Below are 13,691 nucleotides of genomic sequence, written 5' to 3' on the forward strand. Positions count from 1 at the left end.
TGGGTAGAGTGCGGTGGCATTATAGCTCACAGCAACCTCCAACTCCTGGGCTCAAGAGAGTCTCCTGCCTCAGCCTCCCAAGTAGCTGGGACCACAGGCGCCCGCCACAACGCCCGGCTATTTTTTGGTTGCAGCCGTCATTGTTGTTTGGCGGGTCCAGGCTGGGGATTTGAACCCGCCACCTTAGGTGTACGTGGCTGGCGCCTTAGCCCGTTGAGCCACAGGCGCCGAGCCACAGAAGGTTTTAAAACAAGGAGTTCTGAGGACTCAAGGTCTGGCATTTCTACCCACCATCTACCCGTGCACCCCCACCTCTCCAAGGCCCTCGATCTGTTTGAAATCAACCATTTGAAGGGCCAAAGAGGAGCCTGCCCCAGCGAGACGCTCCAATGGGGAGATATTCTCACAAAGAGTGCTACGTAAGTACAAATGACTGTTTGATCAATCATTTGGCCTCAGCGTGGGGATTTGGTTAGAATTAAAGCCATCTGGCTGGGGCGGGGGGGCTGAGGGAGGAGACAGGCAGGCGGGAAAATGACCCACCCCCTCCCCCAAAAAGCATTGTTAAAATATAACGGGGGAAAAACAGTAAAGTTCCTGCTGTTATTTCAGCCTAAGCCACTTAATCCATCAGCACATAAAGCAACTTATTTTATGACCTTTTCCCTTTAAAAAGTAAATCAGAAGACACTGCCCTGAATTTAGATATCTCTGAAACACACTACTCATCCCTCCCAGTGAAATATCCTGTTTCATAAACCTTCTTCGAGACACTTGAAACTGCAGATCACTAAATGCCTAGCTTTAGGCATCTGACATTCCAGAGAATTAATATTTAAACTTATTATAGGAAAAAAGAATTGAGTTTGGTTGAAGCATGAAATATTTAATAGTGTCTCCCAATTAGAAACCCTATTTTGTTTCGCACTGGAAATGCCAACGTTATTACCTGGGCTTTGCACTCGAATGATAAAATGCACAGGCGGTGTGGAGATTAAACACACAATTAAGGCCGTTCTCTCTGGAGAGATGGGGAGTGAGACAGGTTTGGGGAGTGGAAGCGATTGAGTTTCATTTTTACGATACACTTAAAATTATATTATCATTCTCTGCCTAGAGGGTTGTACTTGAGACTGCTGAAGCTACTTAACCACCAAAAATGGGTGTCAAAATCAGAGACTCCACGGAGGCCTATTCTCGGGCTCTTGAAGGCACCATTGTCTTGCGGTGAGTTCACTACCAGGCAAAAACCCGTAACTTTCTCTGCTCACTAGGACAAAAGTATTAATTGGTTTGGGATAAAAATTAAGCTTCAATCACCACAGTGGATCCTGGCAGCCTCTGCCGGCACGTGTAATTTATTTACAGGGTTGGAAAGTCGGCAAAATACATCATCAACTCTTATACAAACTTCTACTAGGTATTAAATACCCAACCCTCAGAGAAGTAATTCATATAGCCCAGCAGCGTTCCAAAATAAACCCAATCTCCAGCCCTCCGGAGAGCTTAAAACAGCAAATGGGATCTGTATTTTTAAAGTCAGGTTTATAGCACTCCCTGGTTTCTTGCTAAAGCCTGATTTTCCAGCAAACCTGTTACTTAAAAACAAAAGCAACAACATCTAAAAGAGTAATTTGGTTGCTAAAAAGACACACGTAGGAAAAGGCTGGGCCACACTGCAGATAGAAGGCACAAAGCCTTGGATCGGAATGGCTCCTGCAATTCCATCTTCAGAGTAAGTGTGACTCCCTGAGAACATACACACTCCCTACACGCTCAGGAGTGCACGTGCAAGGCCACAGACACAACCAGCACTGGGACCTCTGCTGTCCATAGGGGGTCATCTGACTCATTCATCATTAGCCACAAAAGACCCACTTCCCACAAACTCTCAAGTTTAGTTTGATCCCTGGCCTGTTCTCCCTTCCAAACCCTTCTGCGTCCCACCAAGTGCTTAACAAGAAATAACTGCTTAATAGATCCCTGAGCCACCGCGCTCGGGGAAGCATGAATTCTACAACCAGGTGTGGTGGGGATCTTGAGGAATCTCATCCCATATATGTCTACAGAAGCAGCCAACGGGGGACCACAGCCAAGGCCTTGATAAGGAATCTCCCCAAACTGCAAGAAAAGCTCACACAGGGACCATGACCTGCAGTAACTGGCAGTGGGGGTAGGGTGGGGATGCCACTGCTTCTGGAAAGTGGTCCCTTCTAAGGCCCCCTCCATAGCCTCAGAGAGTTCCTGCTTCCTGAGGACCCTGAGTCACAACTAGGAATCCTTCCCCCATTTCTGTAGAAGGATGGGGGTGGGGGGAAGGAGCAGCAATGTTCCACCAAGGCAGTTTCTCTTTGAAGTCACACCTCAGCCTGTTAGCTGAGCCCCAGAAAGGGGTGCTCCAAGAAACAGCTGTCTAAAGCTACCTGTGGCCTCCTTCTGCCTTTTCCCCCTGGGCTCTAGGACACCTTTAGGTCTCTACCACCCTGACTCTCCTTCTCGGCTGCTTAGAATTTTTTTTTTTTTTTATAAAAGATAGGGGTCTTGCTCTGTTGCCAGGCTGAAGTTCAGTAGCATGATCACAGCTGACTGCAGCCTCAAATTCCTGGGCTCAAGAGATCCTCCTGCCTCAGCCTCCCGACTAACTGGTACTACAGGCGCCCACCACCACACCTTGCTAATTTATTACTTTTTGTAGAGACAGGCTCTCCTTACATTGCCTAGGCTGGTCTCTTAACTGCTAGTTTTAAGCTGTCCTCCTGCCTCAGCCTCCCAAAGTGCTAGAATCACATCCAGCCCCAGCTGCTTGGATTTTAAAGGCTGGTCCTCAAGAGTGGTGTACTTCAGGAGAAAGTACATTTGCCATCAGGTAAACCTGGGTTCAAATTTCAGGCCCTATACTATTACTTATTACCTATACAACCTTGGGCGAATCACCTAACCTTGCAAAGCCTCAGTTTTCCTACCTGTAAAGTTAGAATAATGCCTCCTTTCCTCATAGAGTCATAGAGTTGTTGGGATAATTAGATGTGATCACAGACAGAAGGTGCCTGGCCTGGCACAGAATAGGTGCTCAAGTAAAGGTTAAGGCGACCTCCTTCCCACTCCTTCTGTCTTCACCTTCAGAAGTGAAGGGTTTCAAGAAAAGATCAAGTCAACAACCTGGCCTGAGGCAGAGGTGGCCTTTTCCTGCACCCTGGATCCTACTTACCTTTCCAGCTAGTTACAGTCCAATCCTGGAGTATCAGAACTGGCAGGGCCTATGAAGCATCCATTTTACAGATGGGGAAACCAAGGCTCAAAGCAAAGGGTGTGGTCCACACGTACGGAAGCCGCACCATGCCACATGTGTTTGCTCCAGGCAGGCCTGACCATAACCACCAAATAAATTCAGGCCATACAGGAAACACATCATTCAGTTAACGGACTGAAGGTCTTCTGTCAGCGCATCTGACTCAAATGCTGACTTTAAAAACACAGCTCGTAATGCTAACACAATCCGCCTCAATCCCCCGGAAACCTTCTGAAGGAATAACCCTTTGGTTATTCTAAAAACAGATGCTTTCGGTGACTTTCAACTCAAAGACCACTGAGTTAGGACTGTATTCTCTCTAACCCTTCCCCAGCCCAGCCCTGTGCTTTCTTTCATTTTCTTACAAATAAGGCTATGGGAGACCAAAGCAGCCACAAGCCCCCACCCCACCCCACCTTTTCTGCTTTCCTTACTCAGTAACTCAGCTGTCAGTCCCCGGACTTTGCTTCCAATGCTGAAAGCATTTTTTTCTTCGTTGTAAACTATTAATTCGGGCGGCCGCTGTTGATAAACAAGAAGTCAGTTTTTAAACTGCTAGAATCATTAGCACAGTGAAAGCGACCAGTACAAATATTTCAGGAGTTCGGTCTTTTTTCCTGGCCTTGGTCTTACAGCTGTGCTTTGTGCATAATGCAGTCCAATTTTTCAAAGCCCACTGCAGACTTTGTTTCATTTCTTCTCCCCCCTTCAACCGAATGTCTTTGTTTTTTTAAACACAAAAATAAACTACCTCCTACCAAAAGAAACAACCGGACTCTCTAGGTCTAACGTAACTGCAACCAAAATCTATATTAAGAAAAAAGAAATTAGCAAACCGCACATTATAATTTAACTTTGAATATAATCATACACGTAAGGTGAAGTTGTTGAAATGCCACCCTATCGGGTTCACAATGGGGAATTCTTTCCCAAGAAAACAGAGGAAAAGAGGAAAATTATGCTCTTTATGCAAGAGCTACAGTTAGCGACAGTCCCTGGTCAACTTCTAAATACAGTTTATTTGTTTGTTATTTTTTTCCTCTCTAATTCTATCCAAAATGGATTGAAAACTTCAATCTGAACTTGAGTTTCTCCCCTCTTCTAAAAAACTGGCCAAACTCCACAAAATAAAACCAAAAGAAAATGATGATAATTTTGCAACATTCAGAACAAAGAACATAAGAATATATTTTTTTAAGTGATTCATTGTGCACTTATGCTTGTAATGGGATTTCAACGCACTGTAAAAATAAGTGTGCTGGCTCACTTGGCTTCTCACGCAAACGAAACGCAGAGAGATGAATAACTCTGAGATGGGTTGCTTTTTTTTTTTTTTTCCAGAAGGAGAAGAGTGTAGAAAAATCCTAGCATATAAAGAAATTTATGTTTTTTAATCATAGCTAGAGCAGCACAGCCTATCAATGATTCCACAGCTCAAAGGGTCCTGAGACCTCAGCCCGACCAAGTCCACCCCAGGTAAGACCCTGAGACAACCAGGCCTGCATTAATTTCCCATCTTCTGTGATGGGCCCTTCCCATTCTGCCCACAAATTCTTTGCAGCTTCTAGAGAGCCTGGGAGGCAGGAAGGGAAGAGGAATTCTAGCTGCACAAGATTCTGAGGGAATCTTTGGGAATTATATTTCCGCTACACGTCTATAAAAGATTTGTCGGACACGTAACTCTTACGACTGGAGACTCGACATGTTCCTATCTCATTTTTTACCCGCACACGTACTTGTGTCTCTTTGTCTCACTGAGCCTGACATTTGGCCAGCAGGTTTTTTCCCCCCTTATTTAAAACCTCAAGCACTGAAAAAATTTGGATCTGATTATTTCCGGATCACAGGACCAGCACTTTAAAATGGATGAAATGCAAGCAAATTGCCCACCAGAGCCGGAGGGGGAAATGCTTTAAAAATAACTCATACCTTTCTATTACGATGCACCCCTCTCCAAGGCCTCCCCAGGACATCACTGTGGCTCCTTATTCAGATGAAGAAACCCCACCAGGTAACACCACCACCACCATCTTAATCCCCACCAACACTAGCCCCTGACCCCATATATAATCTACAATTGTTTACCCTTTCCTTTTTTTTCCAAAGAAAAATAAAGTTTTTTTTTTTTTAAGTTACAAAACTGACTACTTTTTGGCATTATAGCCATGTTATGCTGGCTGTTTTTATAACGGTAAAGTTCACATTTGTCGTGATCATCAACCTCCTTTTTATTGCTAGGCTGCATCCAGTCTCAGCACATGGAGAAAGGGCCCAATGAATTGCTGTGAATTATTATAAATAGTGACCTCATTATCTGGTTTGGCCTGGGAAACAGCAACTCTAGACAATCATCTAGTAAACTACAGATTTTTCTAACTACGGCATAGATACTAGTTACCAATTTCCAAAGATTCGAGGCAAGAGGAATACCAAAAGCAAAAATGTTTTTAAACTCCCTGGGAGTGTTCAGAAGGCCTTGGTGGTGAACGCCAGCTCTCAGCCGCCAACACACACATGTAGAAGGTACAAGTTGTGGAACCAGAATCAAATATTTGGAGCTGGAAGCCTCAGAAACTGCCACTTACTGTCTGTAGCTTTGAGAAATCCCTGAACCTTAGTGTCTTCATCTGTAAGATAGGAATTACATTAACAACAGCCGCTATCTGCCGGTACAGACTGCAAAGTGCTTCTACATCTGTTTCCTCGGAAGAGCCCGCAAGGCAGGCAGAGCACAGCTGGGGCATTGACGGCACACGAGAGAACCTGTGGGAACACGCTCTGAACACTGTAAAGCACTGTGCACGGGGAACAAGCGTCATCAGGCCTGCGCTGCAAAGCTGTCTGCCTGCACAGAGCCCAGATGTTTACCTTCTTTCCTTGTCAGGACTTATAAAAGCAGAGTGTCGGGTGTTTAATAATAAGAAAGAAAAATGCAGCATCTGGCAATTTGGCCTTTCCAGCTGTTTGGAATCTGGATAAACGGGAATCTACCATAAACAGATCGTGATTCTTATTGTAAATGATGACAACGTTAGTCCCTGACATTACACCATCCCGGTGCCTTTCCACTCTAGCTCTGGGAATACACAAGACCTAGACACTTACAGATGAACTACTGGATTCAAAAACCTACTCCCTTCCTCTGCTTAGGGTCTATCCAAGGCAGAAGGCTGACCATCTGAAATCGGACCCCAGCCCAAGCAACGCTGTCTTTCTTTTCTCTGCTCACTGGGTAGCGTTGGCCACAAAAGACCTGAAGCTTGGCACCTCTCAGCCTCAACTGACTGCTGCACCAGAGTTAACACCCTTTACATTCAAAGTTTTAAAAATTAAACCTTTCCCGCAGCTTGTTCTACCCTGCTTATCATCTCAAGTATCACTGACCTGATACGGTGCTCTGCACAGATTAATACAAGTGACCCCTTCTACCTATTTAGTTTAGAAAGCATTCTTACAGTGCTTGTTTTATTCACCCTGCAAGGTAGGCATTATTACCTCTTGTGCAAATAAAAACCCAGAGGTTGAGAACGTTAAACCCATGACAAAATTAACCCTAAAAATAACCAGACACTGAGATGGCCCTTGCATATTCTTTGCCACTAATCCTCTCATCCATTGGTCTTGCTGATCACGTCTCAGGATAAATTTACACATGAGGCAGCCTAAGGCTCCTAAGAGTGAAATAACTTCCCCCAAAGTCCCACAGATCATAGGTGGTGGGTTTTACAATTTCCAGCACAGTTAATAAATATTTTTCAATCGGTATTTCTGTCTGTCTGTTTCCAATAAGCCTGAGAACTTGGAGCTAGACACAGTCAAAGAGTTATGTGGTCTGGGGAATATTTTGGTGGAAGTAGAGACAGCAAGAAGGTGAGTTTCCTTACGGCATTTTTAAGAGGGATGACAAAGGCCTGCTGCGGGAAGCTGATTTTGTCTCTGACCACTCGGCTTGACTGTGAAAAGAACTTGCCTCAGCGGCACAGAGGCCCATTCAGAAACCTCTCCAAGCCCAGAAAGCTTTTTCTTTCCCCCTGGGCCAGGTACACCTGAGTTCTGGCACCCAGAACCTCTAACCTACTGGGCGGCCTTTTTCATACGGGACACTTCCCCCACCCTCAGGCCTCAGCTTCCTCATCTTCCAAATGGTGGTGATAAATCCCACCCCACTAGCTTGATTGGGAGGCTCTGAAGAAAAGTTTTGAAATTCCTTGGAAAAAGCTTACCCGGAGGAGAGAACATCCCCTTATTCTCGTCTGCCCTTTCCAAATACAGCCCTGATCTAAAGTTCTCTTATGTGAGACATAAGGGGTGTAGATAAAAATAATTAGAGTTTGGGGAAATGGAAGTAAGAAGATCGGACACAAAACTTCCAGTTGAAAGATCTCTAACTACCGCGGAACAAAGGCTACGTTTGGTAGAGCCATTTACTCGGTCTGGGGAGAACTGGATCTTCAGATGACAGCCATGATTTTTTTCAACACAAAACGTTGCAGGAGGGTACCTGTTTAAAAAGGGAGGATTGTGTGTGGCAGGGGGCAAGCCAGGGAGTTCACAGCAGCAAACATTACTCATGCCTTGAAAAAGAGACCTCATCTGTGTATTCCAGCAATAATACTCCGAGGGAGTTTTGTTTGTTTTCTGTCTCTGTCCTTCTAAAAAGGGTTCTCTATCTCTTGGAGAAGAGCCTGACATTTAAAACAAAGAGATGAGAAATAGTTCTCTCTTACAAAGGCAGGTGTTTTCTTTTAAAAAGGAAAAGGACCTGTTTACTTCATTTTACTAGTCCCCAAGTTGGGGAGTTGGCGAGTTGGGTGTTTTTGATCTACAAGGAGCTCTCATCTCTAAACGCAAGCTGCCTACCTTCTCAAAGTTTCGGGGACTGACGCTAAGAGAGTGATGCCTACAGCCATAAAACAGAGACAGTTTTTGTCTTCTTGGAGAATTATCTGGAAAGAGAACCAAGAGGTTCCCAATGCTCATAGAATCAAACCCCCAAGCCTTGGTTTTCTCCTAAGGGAAGAAAGGGGGGGGACACAACACTTTAACAATTTCTCCAATTTCTGGTTAATTATCTGTCAGCATGAAACTTATAAATAATCGCTCAATAATAATTAACTGTGATGAAAAGAACATGTTCATGAAAATCTCGGCACCATGACTGACTTTGAGCCCATAAACCATACTGAGGCCTGTGTGTCTTAATCACCAGCTTCCCTGATGGAGGAAGGGTGCTGCCAAGAAACTTTGAACCAAAAACTCTGCTTCTGAAGCACCAAGTGAAGAAAAGCCTTTTTTTTTTTTTTTTTGCAGTTTTTGGCCGGGGCTGGGTTTGAACCTGCCACCTCTAGCACATGGGGCCCGCGCCCTACGCCTTTGAGCCACAGGCGCCGCCCCAAGAAAAGCCATTTTTAAGTCAGCACTTGACCCAGGTTGAATAATAGAATCAGAAAATTTTCCATCAGGAATGCAGAAATCATCTGGTATAATTAATTCATCACTTGACAGATGGGGAAACTGAGGTCCCAAGAGGGGAGGGGTCTTAACTGAAGGCCTCTGGTTTTTGTTATTTAAGGAGACTGGAATACATCAAAGTATGCCTTCAGTTGCTCAGATGCCTGATACACGAGTTGCTACTCACCCTAATAGGTAATAAAATTTTGACAACTTTCTACACAATTTTTATCAGAAACATACAGAAGCAAAATTGTGTAACCTGAGCTTTCTTTACCCACATCTCCCCAAACCAGGCTTTCCGAGTTTACATTAGATGCTTCCTAAAGCAGGCACCTCTTCAGACTGTCAAATGAATCCCAAACAATTAGAAACTGAGGAACTCCGGAAAAAGTTCCACTAAGTTCTCCGGAGGATCCCTATGAAGGCACAGGGTAGCGACGTCGGCTGCCCCCATCTCTCCACGTCCGCAGGCAGGCACGTTGGCAGAGCCAGACTCACCCTTCCCGGCGGCGGCGGCCTTGGACGGGCCATAATCTCGGGGACTCCGGGGCCGAAGGAGGTCGTGGGCGCGCGGCGGCGGCGCGGGCGTTCGGACGAGCAGGTCCCGCGGGCCCCTGTCCCCGCAGCCGCTACTGCTCACGGTGACCCTGAAGGCCATGTGCGCGCCGAGGCTGGCGGGCCCGCGGCCGGGACCGGGCGCACCGAGGGCCTCCTTGGGCCTCTTGTCCGAATGTGCCTCGGCCACCTCGCAATGCATGGCGCCGGGGCGGGGCGCACGGCTGGGGGTCGCGCCGGGCTCCTGGGGAGGAGAGACAACGCAACACGTTAGAACAGGGGAAGCGGTCACCTCTCATCCCGGGGCCGAGGTTTGAGCAGGTCATCGCCCCTTGGATTGTACCTCTTCTCTAAAATAGGTTAACGCCACCACCCTTACCCCAAGCTGGGATCAAACCCACCAGATCCCACGTAAAAGCCCCTTCCCCCGCGCAGAACTGGCTCTTGGTTCCCTGGCTTACTAACCGCACCCGCCACTCACCCCAGCGCCTTTCCAACCAAATCCGTCTCCATCCCCCTTTGGATGAATGGGGAAACTGAGGCTTGGCGCTGAGGTCCCCCAGCGAGACAGGGACGCACCAGCCCCGAAGGCTGCAGAGCAGTGCCCCCGCGAAGGAGCGGAGACGGTTCCGGACCGGTCACAGTCTGCACGCATCCAGGGAGCCCGGGACCCGGCTGCGGACAGAGGCGGCGGGCCACAAACCCAACGGGTCCCGGGCACAACCCTCGGAGACTCAGCCGCTATCACCCAAATCCGGAAAACCCGAGTCCTAGGACAGACGCTCGCTCCCATGACGCGAACCCGTCACATGCAGCCCAAGACCCACACCCTCCCACGCGCCCCGAAGAGAATGAGCCCCCGCGAGTGCAAGACCGCACGGTCCGTAGAGCCCACGCGCGACCGCTCCACGCACACCGCGCAAATGCACACTCGAGGACGCGACGTGCGATGTGCCACACACGCTCATTCACTCGCTCGGACACTCAACACTACCACCAGTCGCACAGTCCCACGCTCTCGCCACACACGCACGCTGGAGGTCCCGCGCCAGAACCTCGGCCATTCCATCCTCCCGGAGCGAGGGCCTCCGGGCGGGGGTGGGGGGGCAAACGCTCGTTCCCCTCCGCGCTCCCCGCGCCTCCCCAAGCTGCCCGGATTCCACCGTCGCTGGGACGCCAGCCTCGGATCTCGAGCCCCGCGCCCGCCCCTCTCCTGGCCACGGGCCGCGCCCCTTCTCACCTCGCCACGCCGGCTGCAGCTCGCGGGGCGCACGGCTCGGCTCAACTCCACTGGCGCCGCAGCCCCCGCAGCCGCCACAGCCGCCGCAGCGTCCTGAGGGGCGGCACCCCGAGGGGCGGGGGCGGGCCCGCCGCTGCCCGACAGCCGCTCGGGCCACTGGTTTGCCGCGGCCGGCCCACTGAGGCCAATCGTGGGGCGAGGGCGGGGCCTCCCCGCCTAGGGGGGCCCGGGCGGGGCCCGCGCGAGGCTGGGCGGAGGGTTTTGACAGGCGGCGGCCGGCTGGAGCCCCGCGCTGCGGGCCGTTCTCCGGCCGCCAAGCCGGGTAGGAGCGCCGGGCCGCGCCTCGGCAGGAGCGGCTGGATACTGTCGGATTGGCGGAGCGTGCTGGGCGTCAAGGGAGCAGGTCAACTTGGCTGCGTCGCCGCTGCTTCAGTGGCACGGGCAGGGTCCTTCCCTTCTCAGGCTTTTCTCCTCTGTCAAATGGGAACCGGGGTACCTGCTAATGTGGCGCTAACAGATGGCAAAAGTAGTTGAAAACAAAACTTTCAACCAACTTTGGTTTTGTTTTGTTTTGTTGAGACAGTCTCACTTTGTAGAGTGTAGTGACATCATAGTTCATGTCAACCTCAAATTCTTGGGCTAAAGGGATCCTCTTACCTTAGCCTCCTGAAGCTGGGACCACAGGCGCCCACCACAACACCCGGCTAGTTTTTCTATTATTAGTAAAGAGGGGGTCTCACTCTTGCTCAGGCTGGAACTTCTGAACTCAAGTGAGCCTCCTACCTCGGCCTCCCAGAGTGCAGGATTACAGGTGTGAGCCACAATGGTGGGCCTTTGAAAGTTTTCTTGTAGAGTCCAACCCACTCATTCGATAATACGCAGAGATCTCACAGTGAGCCAGCAGCAAAGTTGGGGCCCACTTTCTTAACGTTTTTGTTTTGTATTCCACGGGAAAGAGTCCAGGCTAGAAGATCTCAAACTCTGAAGTTCACAAACAAAAAACATGCAAAACTGATGCGTGGGTCTCAACTAGAAAATATTCCCGTTGAGTTTGTCAAAGGGTAGGGTCCCAGCACTAAGGGTTTTAGCAAGCCCCCAGGAGATCCTTACACATCTTGAAATTTTCACCCCCTCCAGGGAGTCTACCTGGTTCCCCTGTTTTCTGGACTCCCCTTTCAGGGAGCAGGGGGAGCAGCCCTCAGGGGGCCCTGCCCGACGTGTAGGAAGAGCATTGTACAAAGAATAAGGCTTCACAGTGACTGGAAGCAGCAGCTCCCTCCCCCTCTCTGAGCCTCAGTTTCTTTCTGTGTAAAGTGAGAATAGGTCGGGGTTACTGAAGGATCCAGCAGGAGGGCCTGAAATGGTCTCTGCATTTCACCTAGGCAACCCTGAGCACTATTTGCTGGTGACCTGGGATCGCTCCACGGGTCCTGACCTGCTTCACACTCCTTGGAGTGTCTGGTCTCTTTGGCCTGGTCTCAAACTGAAAAGATGTATGTGGAGCCCCTCCCTACTATACAACAGGTCAGGTTCACACAGGATTCTGCACAAAACAGGAGACCCCAAGCAGCATCTCTGGAATACAGGAAAACCAGGACTTTAGAATCGCAAAATTGTAACACTGTATTTCCTATAATTTATTAAAAATAGTACCTTACAATTTTAGAGCAATAATGGTAAGAAGGGCTTTGGAGTTTTAGCTAGTCTCACAGGACATTTAGAGAAGAGGAGATATGACTGGCTCCCAGCAATGTGGCAGGGGGTGGGTGGCAAAGCTGGCACCAGGATCCAGGCTTCCTGACTCTCAGGCCAGCGTTCCTCCTCCCACACCAACCGCTCTGTCTCTAATAGGCACAAATTATCAACTAACCATGCCCATAACACACAGGCCAAGGGCTGCTTAGGACATCACAAAGGTCTAGCCTCTGTCTGGGGATTAGGGATTATTGCTACTTTTAAGGACGGACCAAGGGACAGGAGTAGCTCACTAACTCCTCCAACATACCCCTGGATGCCTGCATCCCCCCACACAGTCTTCTGAAGTCCCAGCGCTGGCTCTGCTGTCAACAGGCCACGTGGCTTTACACCAGTGGTTTTCCACTGGTGTGCTGCGTGTGCTGTGAGAGGATCTCGGTGTGCCCTGAAAATTCTGAAAGATCATTAAATTTTTCTGACAGAAGTTCAAAGCACAGTAAGTATATTCTTTTTTATTTTTTACTCTTTTTTTTTGATCAACAGAATTTAAGTGTGCTGTGGAAGTTTATAGTTTCAAGTGTGCCATGAGATTAAAAAGTTTGAAAAATACTGCGTTAGACAAATAAATAACCTCACTCCAGGCCTCAGTTTTCTCCTCAAAAAGCAAGAAGGTTGGAAGATCTCTGGCCTTTGCAGTTCTGCCCTTCAGTAAGGCCAGGAGCCAAGTCCTCCGCTCTGCCTCCCCCACCATCCACACACAGCACACTGAGAATTTGGTTGGGACTCTGAAAACATTTGCTGAATGAGTCACTTAACCAACGGGACCTGCAAGCAAAGGCTCTCCAAATTTCCAAATGCAGCCACAGCTCATTCAGCAATTCCTTCCTGAGCACCTACCCTAAGCCAGCCCCCATACCTAAGTTAGGGATGCAGATACTGCCTTTCCCTCAATGAGCTCACGGGTCCACCCTACCAAGACAGACAGGTTTGTGAAGGCTGGCAAAGTAAGAATAAGGTTAATCTGCTCCATAAAGCAGACCTCTTAAACACTGTATATGAAAGGATCCCCTTGGGAATATAGAGAATCCAGTAGGTACACGCATTTTCTTCTAGAAGGAAAGACAAGAAACTGTTAACGGTGGTAAAGGGAACAGAGGACTGGGAGAAGGCCCACATTTTTCATTTTTATACTTTTCTGAACTGTGTATTTTCCAACGACATATATTATCCCCCCTCCCTTTCAGTACAGGTTACTTGAGCCTTGGGATTATGGGCTATATTTTTTGTCTTCATACTTTTGGTATTAAAATAAAACTTCTTAACGTTTTAATTGTCAAGAACAAAACAAAATGTAACAAATCAAACCTGCTTCTCACTTCCAGCAAGCTAGACAATAATATGTGCTTTATCCACTAACCATGCTCCAATTCAAACTCTCATTGATACTCTAGTCCCACA

General features: G+C 48.4%; 1 protein-coding gene across 1 annotated transcript in view; it reads right to left on the minus strand.

Moving 5' to 3' along the window:
* Positions 1-9,500, minus strand: part of GLIS1 (GLIS family zinc finger 1) — a 224,727-nt gene extending 215,227 nt beyond the window's left edge. The window contains exon 1 of the mRNA XM_003793104.1: positions 9,242-9,500. Within this exon, the coding sequence (XP_003793152.1) occupies positions 9,242-9,500 (259 nt within the window). The remainder of the gene's footprint in view (positions 1-9,241) is intronic.
* Between the last annotated feature and the right edge of the window lie 4,191 nt (positions 9,501-13,691).

The sequence above is a fragment of the Otolemur garnettii genome, unplaced genomic scaffold, assembly GCF_000181295.1.
Source record: "Otolemur garnettii isolate 467f Iridium unplaced genomic scaffold, OtoGar3 scaffold00066, whole genome shotgun sequence".
In the NCBI taxonomy this organism is placed as follows: Eukaryota; Metazoa; Chordata; class Mammalia; order Primates; family Galagidae; genus Otolemur; species Otolemur garnettii.